This window comes from Cervus elaphus, chromosome 6, assembly GCF_910594005.1.
Source record: "Cervus elaphus chromosome 6, mCerEla1.1, whole genome shotgun sequence".
In the NCBI taxonomy this organism is placed as follows: Eukaryota; Metazoa; Chordata; class Mammalia; order Artiodactyla; family Cervidae; genus Cervus; species Cervus elaphus.
In genome coordinates this window covers 2,721,320-2,734,528 of record NC_057820.1, presented here as the reverse complement: position 1 = coordinate 2,734,528, position 13,209 = coordinate 2,721,320, and the positions used below count along the sequence as shown (strand labels likewise).

Here is a 13,209-nt window from a genome sequence, read left to right as displayed (position 1 = left end):
AGCACACGCAATGGCTTGTGTCATTTCCTCACTGGAAAGAGTGCTGGACCCAGCTCTGTCTTCCCCCACGCTCCGGTCTGCGTGACCTGGAGTCGGGTGGGGCCTGAATCCTCATTCATAAACCTGGGACACTGCTCGCCAGCCAGGTGTTATGGGGATGCCCTGAGACAATCTGGGTAAAGAGCTAGATCAGCTCCCAGCTCCAAGAAAGCCCCAAGGTAACGTGGATGAGAGCAAGGGCCATCCACCACGAGCTCCTGAAAGAAACAGCGGAGCAGGGCCCCTTGGCCCAAGGCTCTGGGCCAGGGTCTGTGTCCACCTCTGGAGGTCAAATCTCTGAGGCCAGTTGGGCGGCTGGAAAGGAAGAGGACCTGGGAGGCTCAGGCAGCTTCCTCCTCCCCAGCCCCATCCCCATCCCCAGCCTCTTGGCTATAGCTCCCAGTTGCCTGTGGTGGGTGTGGTGGACCAGGCTTGGGGGACACAGGCGCGTGGACAGCCTGGGTCTCCGCTGGGAAGGAGGCAAAGGTCAGAGGATTTATGGGTGCGGGAGTGTGGGAGCTTGGGCCCTGGAGGGGCAGACAGTGCTGGCTTTTGGGGTGCAGCTGTCGTTCGGGGGGCCTGTTGCTCATACAATGCACCCTCCTGCGGGCCAGGGTGGGCGGGCAGGTGGGCTCAGGTGTCCCTGGAGCCCCAGTGCGATCATGACTAGGCCCGCCAATGGGGGTGGGAGCGACTGGACTCGCGCTCAGGACCCAGCCGGAACCAGGTGGCCTGCCCTGCACAGGCGAAGGAAAGGGAACCTGTGAGTTGACCTGTGAGTTGAGCGGGTGGGCGGTAGGCGGCCTGCCTTGCTGTCGGTGCAGAAGGCTGTGTGCCCAGCAGCAAGCCTTGAGCCCGCGCTCTTGCCATTAGGCCGCACGACCTTCACCACTGCCGCCCACCCACTCCACAGATGGGCAAGGTGAGCGCAGAAAAGGGAAATGACTTTCCTGAATCCACGCAGACGGGCGGCGAAGGCTGAGCACGGTTGGGCACTCTTAAATCCGCGCCCCATCTTTCCGGGAGGGAAGAGTGCTTGGGGGGGTGGGGCGGGAGGCGACCCGAGGGCCAGCGGCACAGAGCGGAGGGTGGAGGGGAGATGCCCACACCAAGGTCCAAGACTCGAGGCGAACTGCCGTCTCCACCTGCGCACGGCCGCCCGCAGCTCCTCCCCTCTCTGCGGGTTTAATACTGCCTCCTCCGAGAAGCCTTCAGGGACCCGGGAGGGCTCAGGCACCTCCCTCCTCCCCGGCCCCAGCTCCGGGCCTCTGGGCTAGAGCTTGGCGTCAGAGGTGCCGGCTCGGGGACCGCGTGGACGCGCGCGCGGAGCCCGAGGGGGGAGGGGAGCGGGAAGGGGCGAGGTGAGAACCGAGGGGCGGGGCGCGAAGGCCGAGCCAGACTCCGAGACGCCAAGGCGACGCCAGGTGAGCCGGGCAGGGGGCGGGGGGCGCCTGCGGGAAGCGGGGAGGCGGGGCCGGAAGGGCTGTGGGGAGGGGGCGCCCCGCCCCCCGACAGGGCCGCGGGCTCGGAGGGTCCACAGCCAGGCCGGCCTAGCGCTCCGAAGCCCGGCGGCCCGGGAGCAGAAGGCGGCCGCTCCGCGGCAGCCGCCCGCCGGTTCCCGGGAGCCGCGGAGCTGGCGCCACTGCCCGTGTCTCTCCTTTAAGCTCGGTCAGCCTGGGGCGGGGAGGGGGGACACTCGGACCAGGAGAGGGGAGAACCTGGATCGAGAGCCCCCAGAGGGGCAGGCGCGGGGTCCGGACTCGAGGCGGCGACCCCGACTCCCAGCAGCCCGATCGAGGCGACGCGGGGCCTCGGCGGGCAGGGGGTCCTTGCGCCGCCGCGTCCGAGGGGCGCGCTCTTCCGCCCTTTCAAGGCGGGGGTCCCAGCCTCCCAGACTCCTACCTGGGGCCGTTCGAATGGGGAGGTAATCGTGTCCCGGAGAGGGGTGCGATGGAGCCCAGGAGGCCGCGCGACAGCAGAGGCGACGCACCGGCCGACTCCCGAGCCCCGGAGGAGGAAAGCGCGAGGAGAAGAATGGAGACGAGAGACGCAGAGGCGGAGGGGACCGAAGCAGAGACGCGGAGCGGGCAGGGAAGCGCGCGGCCGGCCGGGTGGGGCCGAGGTCCTGCGGGTTGGGCACGTCGGACCCCGCTCCGGGGGCGGGGGCAGCGAGACCCAGGGGAGTCCTGCAATTCGGGGCTTGGTCGCCCGCATCCCAGAAGCCCCCGCCCCGCCAGGGGCTTCGCGGGCCGACGCCGAGAGCGCACCGCGTCTCCCAGGGATGGGGAGCGCCCTTCGGACCGGTCTGTCTCTCGAGACGGAGCTCCGAGGATGTGAGCCTCTCCCCCACACGTCCTCCAGGGATCTGCCCCCGCCCCCCCAGCCTTGGTCACACACACACACACCGTCCCCCAGTTTACACTTAGTCTCGGCGCCGCGGACCCAGGCGCCGAGAGCGTCAAGGAGGCTCCGAGACACCGCACACGCGAACCCAGGGCCAGAGGGGCGGCCGCGGGGCTTAGTCCCCCGAACCGGCAGCGGGGTCGGACCTGGGACCTGCGCTGCACGGGCTGCGGGGGACCCGGGTCCGCGGGCGACTCCCACCGCGAGGGCCGGGAGGCGGCGCCAGCGACCCCCGGCAGCGCAGACCAGTCCTCCGCGGCTCTCGGAGGCCTCCCGGGCGGAGGAGATGGCGGCCCCGGCCTTCCGGACCCAGAGGGGCGGCAGGGCCAGTGGGGGAGAGATGTGCGCAGGGACAGGTTCCGGGAGAGAGAGAGGTTGAAGACTTAATGAAGCATGTCTGCGGAGACCGAATTAATGGGTTTTAATGCGCACTTCGAAGTAAGGATGGGGAGAAAAAAAAAGCAAGCGGGGTGCAAACGAGGTCAGATGGCGATCTGATGAAAACAAACCTGTAACGAAAACGGCCCAGGGCGGAGAATCCGCCGCTAGGAGTACACACCGGTGACGTTTCTGCGAAGTCAGGTGTTAAAGCATTTTTATTCTGGAAGCTTTCAAATATAAAACAAAATAGAGGAAGCCTTGAAATGAACCCCCCCCCCCACCATGTACCCACCTCTGTTCAACAATGATCAATGCCTGGCTAATCCTGTGTGTCTCCCTCCTATTTACTATTCAATTAATTTGTTTGTTTTTGTTGCAGTACTCTTCAAACAAACGCAGACATCACATCATTTTACTGGTAAATAGTTGAGTGCATCTTCAACTGACAAGAATTTTAAAATTAACAATACAACTATAAATCGCCTCACAATAAATCCACAGCTTCATCTCACACTTGGAAGCAGTTGACTTTTGATGGTGGAAATGCAGGCAAATTATTTCTGTTTTGACTTTTCTGCAGTTGCCAGATAATAATAAGCAATATCACTTTTATAGCAAAACAAACAAACATAAACTGAAGCCAACAGCTGCGGGATCTGGCCAGGGATGAGCCCTCCGCTCACCTGGTTGCTCTCCAGGTGGTGAACCCAGAGACTAACTCTTCCAGATCTTTCTCTCTGCATCTTTGGCCCAAGTGTCTGGATCCAAAGTTCAGTGCTATCAGAACAAGGGTGGCCCCCTTTCCAATCCATCCGTATAGAAGAGTCTCTCTCCCCTCAAGAGCAGCCGGTCTTTGTATGCAGTTGTGGGGTGAGCCGCCTTGGGGACCCGCTTTGGAACCCTGGGTTCAGGCATCATAGCTAACGCATGCAGGAGGCTGGGGACCCTTCTCTTGTGGACGCCTGCAGTGAGGGCGGCCACAGGATATGATCCAGTTGATTCCGGTTGGCCCTGGGAAGAGTGACCCCCCGGACAGGGCACCCGGCCTCCATAGTAGCAGTGCCAGGTGCGGGAAAGGGCATCTGGGCCTGAGCGGCTGAGTGACTTATTCATGGAGTCCCTGCCTCAGGGTCTCTGGCCTCAAAGCCCCAGTTTCCCTTTGGGAGAATCTCCGGGTGAGGCCAGAAGGCCTTAAAGGATGGTTGGGAGACACCTGCAGACGGGAGCTGGCCCAGCCCTGGTGTCTCCCTCTCGGGCCCCAGGTGACCACTCTCAGCCCCTTCCTTCTCGCCCAGGTGGGTCCCCTTCTTCTGGGTAGGTTCAGAGTGCCAAGACTCTGGGGAATCTTCTCCTCCTGAAGCCAAGCTAAGCTTTTGGGGAGGAGGTTGGGGGTGGGGCATGGACAGCCCCTGACCTGTACCTGATGAGGAAGGGAGACCCTGGTTGGGTAGGAGTCGGTGGATCCCCACGGGCAGAGTGCGGGTGGGAAACTGCCAGCTAGGGGAAGGGCAATTCCTGGAGAATTCATCAGCCCCTCACCAGGGCTTTGGACGAGGTGGGTGGAGGTGAGCTCAGGTGCTGCCTGCTAGCTCTCAACCAGGATCTGGAGGGGGGGGGGCGGGCACAGAGCAACCGTTGGGGGAGGGGAAGGAGGGAAGGGAAAGGGAGGGGAGTTGGGGGGGATGGGGGAGGGCGGTGGGGTGGAGAATGGGACCTGCCTGTCCCTTTCAGCAGGTCTGATTCTGCGCGAACTCAGTAAGGAAACTTGCAGGTCCGCCCAGGTGTTCAAAGCCTGGTAGACCCAGCCGGGCTCGGGGACTCTGCAGTAGAAGCCCCTAGGCAACCCACGGTGGCTGGAATCAGGCTTCCTGTAAGGAGAAGCTAGAGTTGGAGGGCTGGAGAGAGCCAGGGCACGCGGGGCAGAAACAGACCAAAGTTACTCATCCCCCACCAGGAGCGGAGCCAACACGCACCTGGGTGAGGCCGAGGGGCGCTGATGGCGCTGGAGCTTGGAGCCCGGCTCGTCCCCAGCCTGGCCCCCGACCCCCTCGGGCTGCCTGTTCCGCTCCGGCTTCGCTGTGGTTTGTGCGGCCCCTGGTGGGACACTCCGCACGCTGGGTAATTACGGGGTAAAACCAGCTTCCCGGAGTCCCGCTGGCCCGATCCCCGTTTGGATCCACTTTCTGTACTTCAGCGTTAGACTTCTAGCTCCCGACCCTTACCTCAAAGAGGGAACAAGCCTCCCTTCCACCTCCCGCTTCCTTCCCACCCAGCGGAGCTTGGAGCTGGCAGGCAAGGAAGCGGCTCCCCGGCCCACCTTGTCTCTGCCTCCGCGGAACCAGGCAGTCCTTCAGCCGCGCAGAAACCTCCTCTCTGACCCCGGCGGCAGTCCCAGGCCGGGAGGCCAGGTTCGCTCCTTCCGGGTGGGCAGATCCGAGGGTCTGGACACGGGGCCCACAGCCCCTCGCTGCCTGTGGCCCCGGCGCCACGCGGCTCCCCAGCCGGCCTGGAGCCGTGATTGGTGCGGACCGACCCGCCGCGGCGGGCGAGCCGCCCTGGGACGTGGGCGCCACACCGTGCGTCGCTGCGCCCTGCGGTCGGTCTGGTCGCCACGACCTGGGGACCGCGCCAGCATGAGCCACCAAAGAGTCCAACGGTTGCATCGCTGGCAACACGTCTTTAACCAGCGTTTTAACGATCCCATTCGTGGTCTTTGTGCCCGGGATCCCGGAAGTAGCCGAATCACCCCCACCCCCACCCCGCCTCTGCCGCCCTGTATCCGCGGGTGTGCGGTGCCGCGGGCCAGGAGCAGAGCCGCGACACCGCCCGGCTGCCCGCCTCGCGCGCAGCTGGGGACCTGCGCTGGCCCTTGCGGCCAGCTCTGCACAGGCAGGCTGGTGCACACCTCTCGGAGAGCCGGCAGCGGTCTGTCTGCTGACCGTGTGAGGCCACCCCCAGAGGGTCAGAGGGCCAGGGTCCCACGTGGAGCCCCAGCCAAGGTGCGCAGAGGCCCAGTGGGAGAGAGAGAGGGAGGAAGGAGAGATGCCACTGCTGCTGAGAGGTCTTCTTGGCACACACTTCCGCCCGTGGCCTCTGGTCTGGACCAAAGGCTTCTGGAGATAGCTAGGAGCCAGTTCACTGTAGGGAAACAGATGGTAAGTCCCTCCTGACAAAATCCAGTGAAAGCGATGGGGAAAGGGCAGCTCTTCCCTTCTCCGGGAAGAGCAGACCCCACCCTCAAAGGGAGGAACTGCAGCAATGGGAGGGGCAGGTTGGAGGTGAGTTGTGAGGCTCTCAGGAGCCTGCTGTGGTTGGGCCCTGGGAGCCTGAAGGTGGGGACCACCTAGGCCCCGGGCTGCCCACTCCCACCGTCCCCCTAGAGGAACCCCACCCCCCAGCTTGCCCCCAGCCTCGGGGCACAGGGAACCAACTGGAAGGCTGGGGCAGGGGATGATTCTGGGTCAGGGAGCTGGGCCACAGGGGCAGACAGATGGACCTCCTTCCCCCCACCCCGGGGCAGTGGGGGCGGGGAAAGCCCCGTGGCACCTTCTCCTGGGCTGTCTGGTGCCACCGCTGAAAACTCCACGGTCCAGACCTAGGGACCGTGTGCATCTCAGCCCGCATCTCAGCCCAGGAGTGTCTGCTCCACCCGAAGACCCCGAAGCCAGCGGGGTGGAGACAGGTTTGGGGGGGGGGTTCCATTCTGTCTCAGGAGTGACCCTTTCAAGCAAGTGAATGGCTTCTTTCCCCAGGCTTGAGCAGCACACCCCATAAAGCATCTTTCCCTCACGCAGGAGACCACTATCTCCACCCTGCAACAGGCTGGCTGCAGAGATGCAGCCAGGGCAACGAGCTAAGCAATAAGCATTCGCTCAGAGCCCATAAACTCAGGACCTTGCCCAGGGTCTGAGTCCGTCATTTCAAGAGAGACTGCCGATGGTCCAGGGGGTGAGGCCCCGGCCAGAGAACCCTGCTCCTAGCACCCCCCCCCCGCCCCCATGTCAGAGATGACTCTCAGCTCCAGGGCAGGAAGGAGTTGTGGGCGCAGGGGCTCACGTAGCTGGCAGCCCCCTGGGCCAAGTGCTAGGTTCTCCCTTCACCCGACTCCTGACTTCTGGTTGTACTGAAGGTCCCAGAACCGAGCGACACGGGATTGGAGGGCGTCCCTTCTTCCACTCTAGGTCCCTCTCCTCCCCAACCCTGACTTCCCCTAAGGCCTCGCTGGGCCCCCCTGTCCGGGGAAAGTGGGGGCTTGCCCTGCCCACCTACCCACCTGCCCCCAGCCAGTACCGGAAAGTGCTCCGGGAGGCTGGGGATGGCGCCCACCTCAGTGCGTCACCAGAGAGGAGCTCAGCCCCAGGGATCACAAAGCAGCAGCAACTGTCCAGAAAATGTCCCTTTTTATTCCATACGCAAATAAGTAGATTCGTTTAAAAAAAAAAAAAAAAGTCTTCACTGGGATAACCAGGAACCGAAGCCCAGGAGAGGAGCCCTGCCTTCAGGATGGACGATCTGATCTGATGGAAGCACCACCTGGCAGTATCTTCATCCCTTCCCCTCACCAGGACTCGCTCCCTGGGAATCTCTCTCTCTCTCTGCGGGAGGCAAGGTCAAGGCCATCAGGCTGATCACAGTGCTCCCCAGGTCGTGGGTGCATAGTCCGGGGCAAGGTAGTTGAGCCTGCAAGAGTGGGCCCTTCCACAAAGCATCCTGGACAGCCTGGATTTGCCGCGGACTGCGCCCAGCTGCTGACTCCGGAGGGGCGGGAGCTGGGTTTGCTCAGAGGTTGAGGCCTGTCCCCGGGAGGGGGGGACCCTGGGCTGCAAGGCCGACTGTCTGTGAGACTGTCTTCCCAGCGGGGAGCCAGCCTGGCGACTGTCTGTGGAGCCACAATCACCTGCGTCTCTGGTACATTCTGGCCGATCCTCGGATAGGCGTAGAGCACGGCCCGGAGGCGGCAGCCTGCGCTCCGGAGGTTCAGGGGGTCCACCGGAGCGCCCCCTAACCCCCGATCGACCGAAGGCCCCCAGGCTCCACCGCTGCCGCCACGCCCCCGGCGGGCGCTTCCGCACAAGTCCCGATTGGCCTCCGGGCGTGGGCCCGGCGGGCCGGGGATGCTCACACCAGGCCGGGCATCTGCGCCCGCAGGAAGGGCGCGGAGGCGGCAGCCGGGAAGGCGGCCAGCGGGTAGGCAAGGGCCCCGGAGAAGCCGAGCAGCGGCGGCGGCGGCGCGGGCGCGGCGGGGGCCAGCGGGAAGGGCAGCGCGGCGGCGGCCCCGGCGGCCGGGGGGCTTTCATGGTAGAGCACCGGCACGCGGACCAGGCGCTGCGTGCCCGGCGGGGACAGGCTGGCCGCCTCCAGCTCGGCTGCCAGCTGCCGCTTCCACTTGTTGCGTCGGTTCTGGAACCAGATCTTGACCTGCGTCTCGGTGAGCTGCAGGGACGCAGCCAGGCCGGCGCGCTCGGCGCTGCTCAGGTAACGCTTCAGGTCGAAGGTGGACTCGAGCTGGAAGACCTGGCTGCGCGAGAAGACGGTGCGCGTCTTCTTCTTGCGGCCGCCGACCCCGCCGCGGGCCTCCCCGGCCGCCGCCGCCGCCGCAGGGGCCTCGGCCAGCTCCGCCGCCTCCTCCGCGCCGGCCGCCGGTCCCCGCGCCGCAAGCTCCGCCGCCTCTCGCTGCACCGCTCGCGGCCCGGAGCCCCTCGGCCAGGCGCCCTCTGCGCGGCCCATCTCCTCGCCCGTCTCCGGTGAGTCCCGGTCGCTGGCTGCAGGGGGGAAAGGAGAAGGAACACGGGTTGGTTCTGGAGGCTGATTCCCGGCGCCACCACCCCCCCCAGTCCGAACCTGTCGCTGAAGCCAGCTGCTCCCCGCACCCCGTGAGGTCTCCCACGACCACAGCAAGGGAACAGTCCCCAGACAGCTCCACCGATGGCGGCGGTCGTCCTCCAGCACGCTCGGTAGATCTCACCCTCCCCCAGAACCAAGAGAGGCTGGACATCCAGAGGTGAACTTGAAGACCTGAGCTAGGCTCCAAACCAACACGCTGGGAACATGCTCCAGGCGCATCCACAGAAGGAAGAAAAAAGGGAAGAAAAGAAACACCAAAACACAAACAGAAACACACGAAAAAGACTGGCTCCCATAATCACTGGCTTCGAATCAAAACAACACTCAACAGCCCCAGGGGTTCACCTCACAGAGGAAAGAAAGGTCCTTCTGAGAAATATACACCCGGAAAACCAGCAGAGAGACCACCTCACCCCTGGCACTCAGCCCTCTGCCAAGACCCCCAGACCCAGAAATAGAGACTTGCCATGATCCCTCCCCACTCACTCCTAGGAGAAGATGCAGAATTCCCGCTTGCATGGAAACATTCCCATCAATGGAGAATAAGCGGATGCAGATGACCGGCCAACAAAACTCCCTGGTGACACGGGTGGTCTGTTCACCTCCGTTTCCTGTGCCCCTAATCCAGATGTCCACAGAGGTGTGCCCTCTCTGCCCGCAGTCAGCTCAGAAGGCTCTGGCTGTGCAGAAACACTCAGCTCCCACACGCCACCCGAAGCCCATGAGGCCTTGATTGAACCTGAGGGTGTGGGGTACAGAAGCCCACAGAGTCCCCCCCACCCCAGGTCCTGCAAGAACCAAGCTCCACCTCCAGAAGTGAGGTGATGCCTCGCCCCCACCCCCACCCCAGGGCTGGCAAAGGATGATGGTTCAGGTGACAGCCTGCCCAGGACCCAGATGCTGGTCCAGACTCCAAGCCCAGCTTGAAAGGGGGCAGCTGCCTGACTTCCGGGCTTGTGAGGCCGACTCAGGCCAGCGTCCCTTCCGCCTCTGCATGCGCACAGGCCCTGGGCCGGCATTCCCACAGTCAACGAGTCTGGCCAGGCCGGCCCACCGAAAGCAGCAGTGTGCCCCCAGAGTGAGTGCCTGACAGCAGACACTGGTGAGCTGGTGTGAGCAGCTTGGTGCATACACCCCACACCCAGCAGCCACGCAGGTGCCAGGGGTGTGAGCCCTCACTGTGTCCAAAGAGGGGTCAGGTTCCAGGCTGGCATGTGCACCATTGGGGGGGGGGTCCCCAGATTCAGAGACCCTTGCTTTGCCAGAGGAAGCCGAGCCGGGCCTGCCAGCTCTGGTACAAAACAGGGACCCCCAACCCGCATTATACGAACTAGGAAGGAGCTCGTCTCTGAGGGCTGCTGGTGGGGCTGGGGCTGCGCCTGGGGCTGGGGCAAAACTCCAGGGGCAGGAGGGGAACACATTTCACCCTGTGAGACCCTTTCAGAAACACCCCCAGAAGGTCACTACATTTGATCACTCAATTTCAGGGCAAATAACCAAAGAGGCCTGCTCAAGTTTCCTGGAAGCGAAATGAAGAGGGTAGGGGGTCCTGGACCTTCTGGGCATAGGTTCTGAGAGGTGGGTCCCTTTGCAAAGCGCTCACTCCTACACCAAGGAGAGGGTTATCCAAGAGGTGACAGGGGTCTAACCCCCACCCTCACCCCCACCCCCACCCACAGCACTCTTTTTGTGCTAACTTTTGCTAGGAGCTGAAAGCATTACAGAGCAGGAGCCTGAGTCCTCCGCTGGCCTCGCAGGGTACACTTTGGGGTGCAGGGGGCGGGGGCTGGCAAAGCCCAGGGCTGAGGTTAGCATAGTTTCCTAGTCCTGCTCCTGGGGTCATCCTCCAAAGGGCAGGGCCCCAAGGGAGGCAGCCACCCTGGGGAGGGGGAGAGCAGAACGCACCTCCAGAATGCCCGGGCAAGACGGGTGAGTGGTTTCTGGGGCTGCAAACCGCCACCCCCAGCCTGGGAGCTCTCAGCAGGGAACAAAGGCAAGGGAGGGGGAGGGGCAGAGAAAGGAGAGAGAGGGGGGCTTCGGAACACAGCCTCCCTGCCTGCCACAGCCATGGCCAGGGGGCCGTGGAGCTCCAACAGGGAAATCTAGGCCCCTGCCCCAGGCCCGGTCTGTGGCTTCAAGAGGAGACGGAGCTTTGCAGACACAGATTCTGTGGAAGACCACCGTCCCCTACCCGGAGCTCCAGAGCAGGGGCTCCCCCCAACCCGCCCCCGCACCGTGCCCCCTTCATTTTGCTGAGTTTGACTCTACCGCCTCTTCTGGTCCCCTGTCCTTCCGCCCTTTATCTTTTCTCTGTCTCCCCATCACTTAGGGCTTTCTTTTCGGTTTTCTATTTTTCATCTTCTCTTTCCCCACGTCTCCTTCCTCCACTCCCAACATCTTTCTTCTGTTCTTCCCTCTTCGATTCTGCCTCTCCCCACCGTGTCCCCCCCCCCCCCTCCACGTGTCCTGTTGTTGTTGGTTCTATTTCACCCTCCCTTTCTTTCCTCTTCTTAGCTGTTGTCCCCTGTCCCCAGATTGCTCTCCCAAGGCTGTGGGCGAAACCCAGACCCTGCCAAAGCTTCTCCCTGCGTGGGGGACCTTGCCCTGGAGAATGGGCCTCCAAACCTGCTCAACCAGGGGCTCTCCCCACGCGACCCCAGAGCCCACCACAGACACAGGAGGAGGGCGGCCCAGAAAGGGCTCCAACGAACCCAAAGTCCCGGAGCAAATGCGACGGGAGGAAGCCGGGCCCCACCACCCGGGCCACCCCTCCCCACGCCCCACTCACTGTCAGGGCTGAGGCCGCCTCCGTAGCCTCCGTGCGACCGCGAGTACCAGCGCGCGGCGCCGCCGCAGCCCAGCGCGTACGGCGGCCCGGGACCCGGGGGCGGCCGGGGACCGAGGCCCAGCGCGCCCGGCCCAAGCAGCGCGCGGGCCCGCGCCTCCCCGCTCGGCCCGGAGCCCGCGCGCAGCTGTCTCCGCCGCTGCAGCCGCTGCCGCCTCGCCCGCTCCGCGTCCTCGTCCTCCGGATCATCGTCGTCGTCCTCTTCCTCCTCGCGGCCGCCGCCGCCCTGGGCCCCGCGCCCGGCGCCCTTGGCCTCGGCCGCCAGCAGGTTCTCGATGAGGAAGGAGGAGGCGCGGGCCGGCGTGGCGCGCCCGGGCTCCGTCAGCTCGTCCGGCATCGCGGCCGCGGGTCCGTCGGACTCTGCCGGACTCTTCGAGGTTCTGGGGGCCCGGGGCGCGGCCGGTCCTGGTTCCCTCTGGGGACCGTGGCGCGCGACTTTCTGGCGCACGCGCGGGCCGGCCCTAGAGCCGCTGCCCGGAGCGCTGGCGTCGGGCCCCGCGGGGCAGACAGCGGCCTCCTTGCCGGACTGCGATCGGCCGGGAGCGGGTGCGTGCCGACAGCCGGCCGGGCAGCCGCCTCGCTCGCCTTTCCCGTCGCCGCGCTGGTCGCCGCCCGGGCCGGCCCCGCTGGGGGCGGGGAGGGGAGGGGAGGGGCCAGCAGGGGCGGGGCGGCGCGGGCCCGGCGGCCGCCGACTCAGCTCGAGGACGCAGCGCAAGCCCCGCGCGCCGCCACTGCCCGGAGACACCGCCCGGACCTGGGCGCGCAGGCAGTCTTGCTGCCGAGGGCAGGCGGCCTAGGGCCCAGGCGTGGGGTCACGGCCTGTCCGGCCCCGCGTGAGGCATTCCCCGGGCCCGAGCCACCCGCGCCGGGCGGGGAGCGGAGGGGGTAGGGGGGAGCGGGGCGGGGCCTCGGCCGGGGGTCCACCCATTGGCTGCGGGGCCCCGATGAGAAACAGACTGGCCAATCACTGTCCGGCAAGGACCGTAATTACCTCGTCGCGGGGAGATTGTTGGACGAAGCGTGAGGAACTGTGTGTGTGTGTGTGCGCGCGCGCGCGCGCGCGGGAGCGTGTGTGGTATGTGCATGTGTGCACGTGTGTGTGTGTGTGTGCGCTTGTATGTGTATTTGTGCTTGCGTATACCGGGGCAGGAAGACCCGGGGCCTTCCTAGAAACCGCAAGAGAATGGGCTGGTCACTGTTTTTTTTTTTTTAAGATCCCGGGTGTCAAAGCTGCACAATTAAGGCATATCTTAATATTTACACTTAATGAAATATGCTTTTAATTCCAAAAGTAGGGTTGTACGACAGAACTCTGCGGTTCTCAGATTCAGTCTCAAAATGTAAGAAAATGCTCCCCCCACCTCAATCCCATTCCGCAGGGCCACGCGTCCGGGGTCACACCCGAGTTGCGGGGGAGGGGGCGCGTCTCCAGCTCCTCCTGAGGCCCCAGCCTTAGTAGGGAAGCGACAGCCACCACCCCTGGCCGCAGAGGTCTTGGGGGCAGGCCCGACTGTCAGCAGCGGGGAGTCCCCTCCCACTTCTGCCGCGGGGAGCGCGGCGACGACAGTGCATCGCGGCCCACGCCGTTGCCCTCGGCGCTGTGGCCGCTCAGGAGTAAACCTTCTGACGGACTCACCGGGACGCAGCGCGGACGCGCGCGGGCGCAGCCGGCTTCACCCGACGCGGGTTATCGCGGA

General features: G+C 64.7%; 2 protein-coding genes across 2 annotated transcripts; one reads left to right on the top strand and one right to left on the bottom strand.

Moving 5' to 3' along the window:
- Positions 1–701: 701 nt before the first annotated feature.
- Positions 702–7,828, top strand: LOC122696210 (collagen alpha-1(III) chain-like). Its single transcript, XM_043905883.1, has 10 exons — positions 702–802; positions 913–961; positions 1,298–1,463; positions 1,555–1,653; positions 1,704–2,372; positions 2,486–2,784; positions 4,086–4,137; positions 4,855–5,822; positions 7,039–7,153; positions 7,680–7,828. Exons 1-10 carry the CDS (start codon positions 702–704, stop codon positions 7,826–7,828), a joined length of 2,667 nt encoding a protein of 888 aa, XP_043761818.1.
- Positions 7,205–12,125, bottom strand: HMX1 (H6 family homeobox 1). Its single transcript, XM_043905829.1, has 2 exons — positions 11,456–12,125; positions 7,205–8,585 (listed from the first exon to the last, which is right to left on the bottom strand). The coding sequence occupies exons 1-2, from the start codon at positions 11,847–11,849 to the stop codon at positions 7,942–7,944; spliced, it is 1,038 nt and encodes a 345-aa protein (XP_043761764.1). The 5' UTR covers positions 11,850–12,125; the 3' UTR covers positions 7,205–7,941.
- Between the last annotated feature and the right edge of the window lie 1,084 nt (positions 12,126–13,209).

Coding starts and splice junctions, on each gene's coding strand:
- LOC122696210 (XM_043905883.1), top strand. CDS start 702: ATGACTAGGCCCGCCAATGGGGGTGGGAGCGACTGGACTCGCGCTCAG. Junction 4,138..4,854: donor GGTGGGTCCCCTTCTTCTGG/GTAGGTTCAGAG, acceptor GCTCGTCCCCAG/CCTGGCCCCCGACCCCCTCG. Junction 5,823..7,038: donor CACGTGGAGCCCCAGCCAAG/GTGCGCAGAGGC, acceptor ACTTCCCCTAAG/GCCTCGCTGGGCCCCCCTGT.
- HMX1 (XM_043905829.1), bottom strand. CDS start 11,849: ATGCCGGACGAGCTGACGGAGCCCGGGCGCGCCACGCCGGCCCGCGCC. Junction 8,586..11,455: donor AGGCGGCCTCAGCCCTGACA/GTGAGTGGGGCG, acceptor TCCCCCCTGCAG/CCAGCGACCGGGACTCACCG.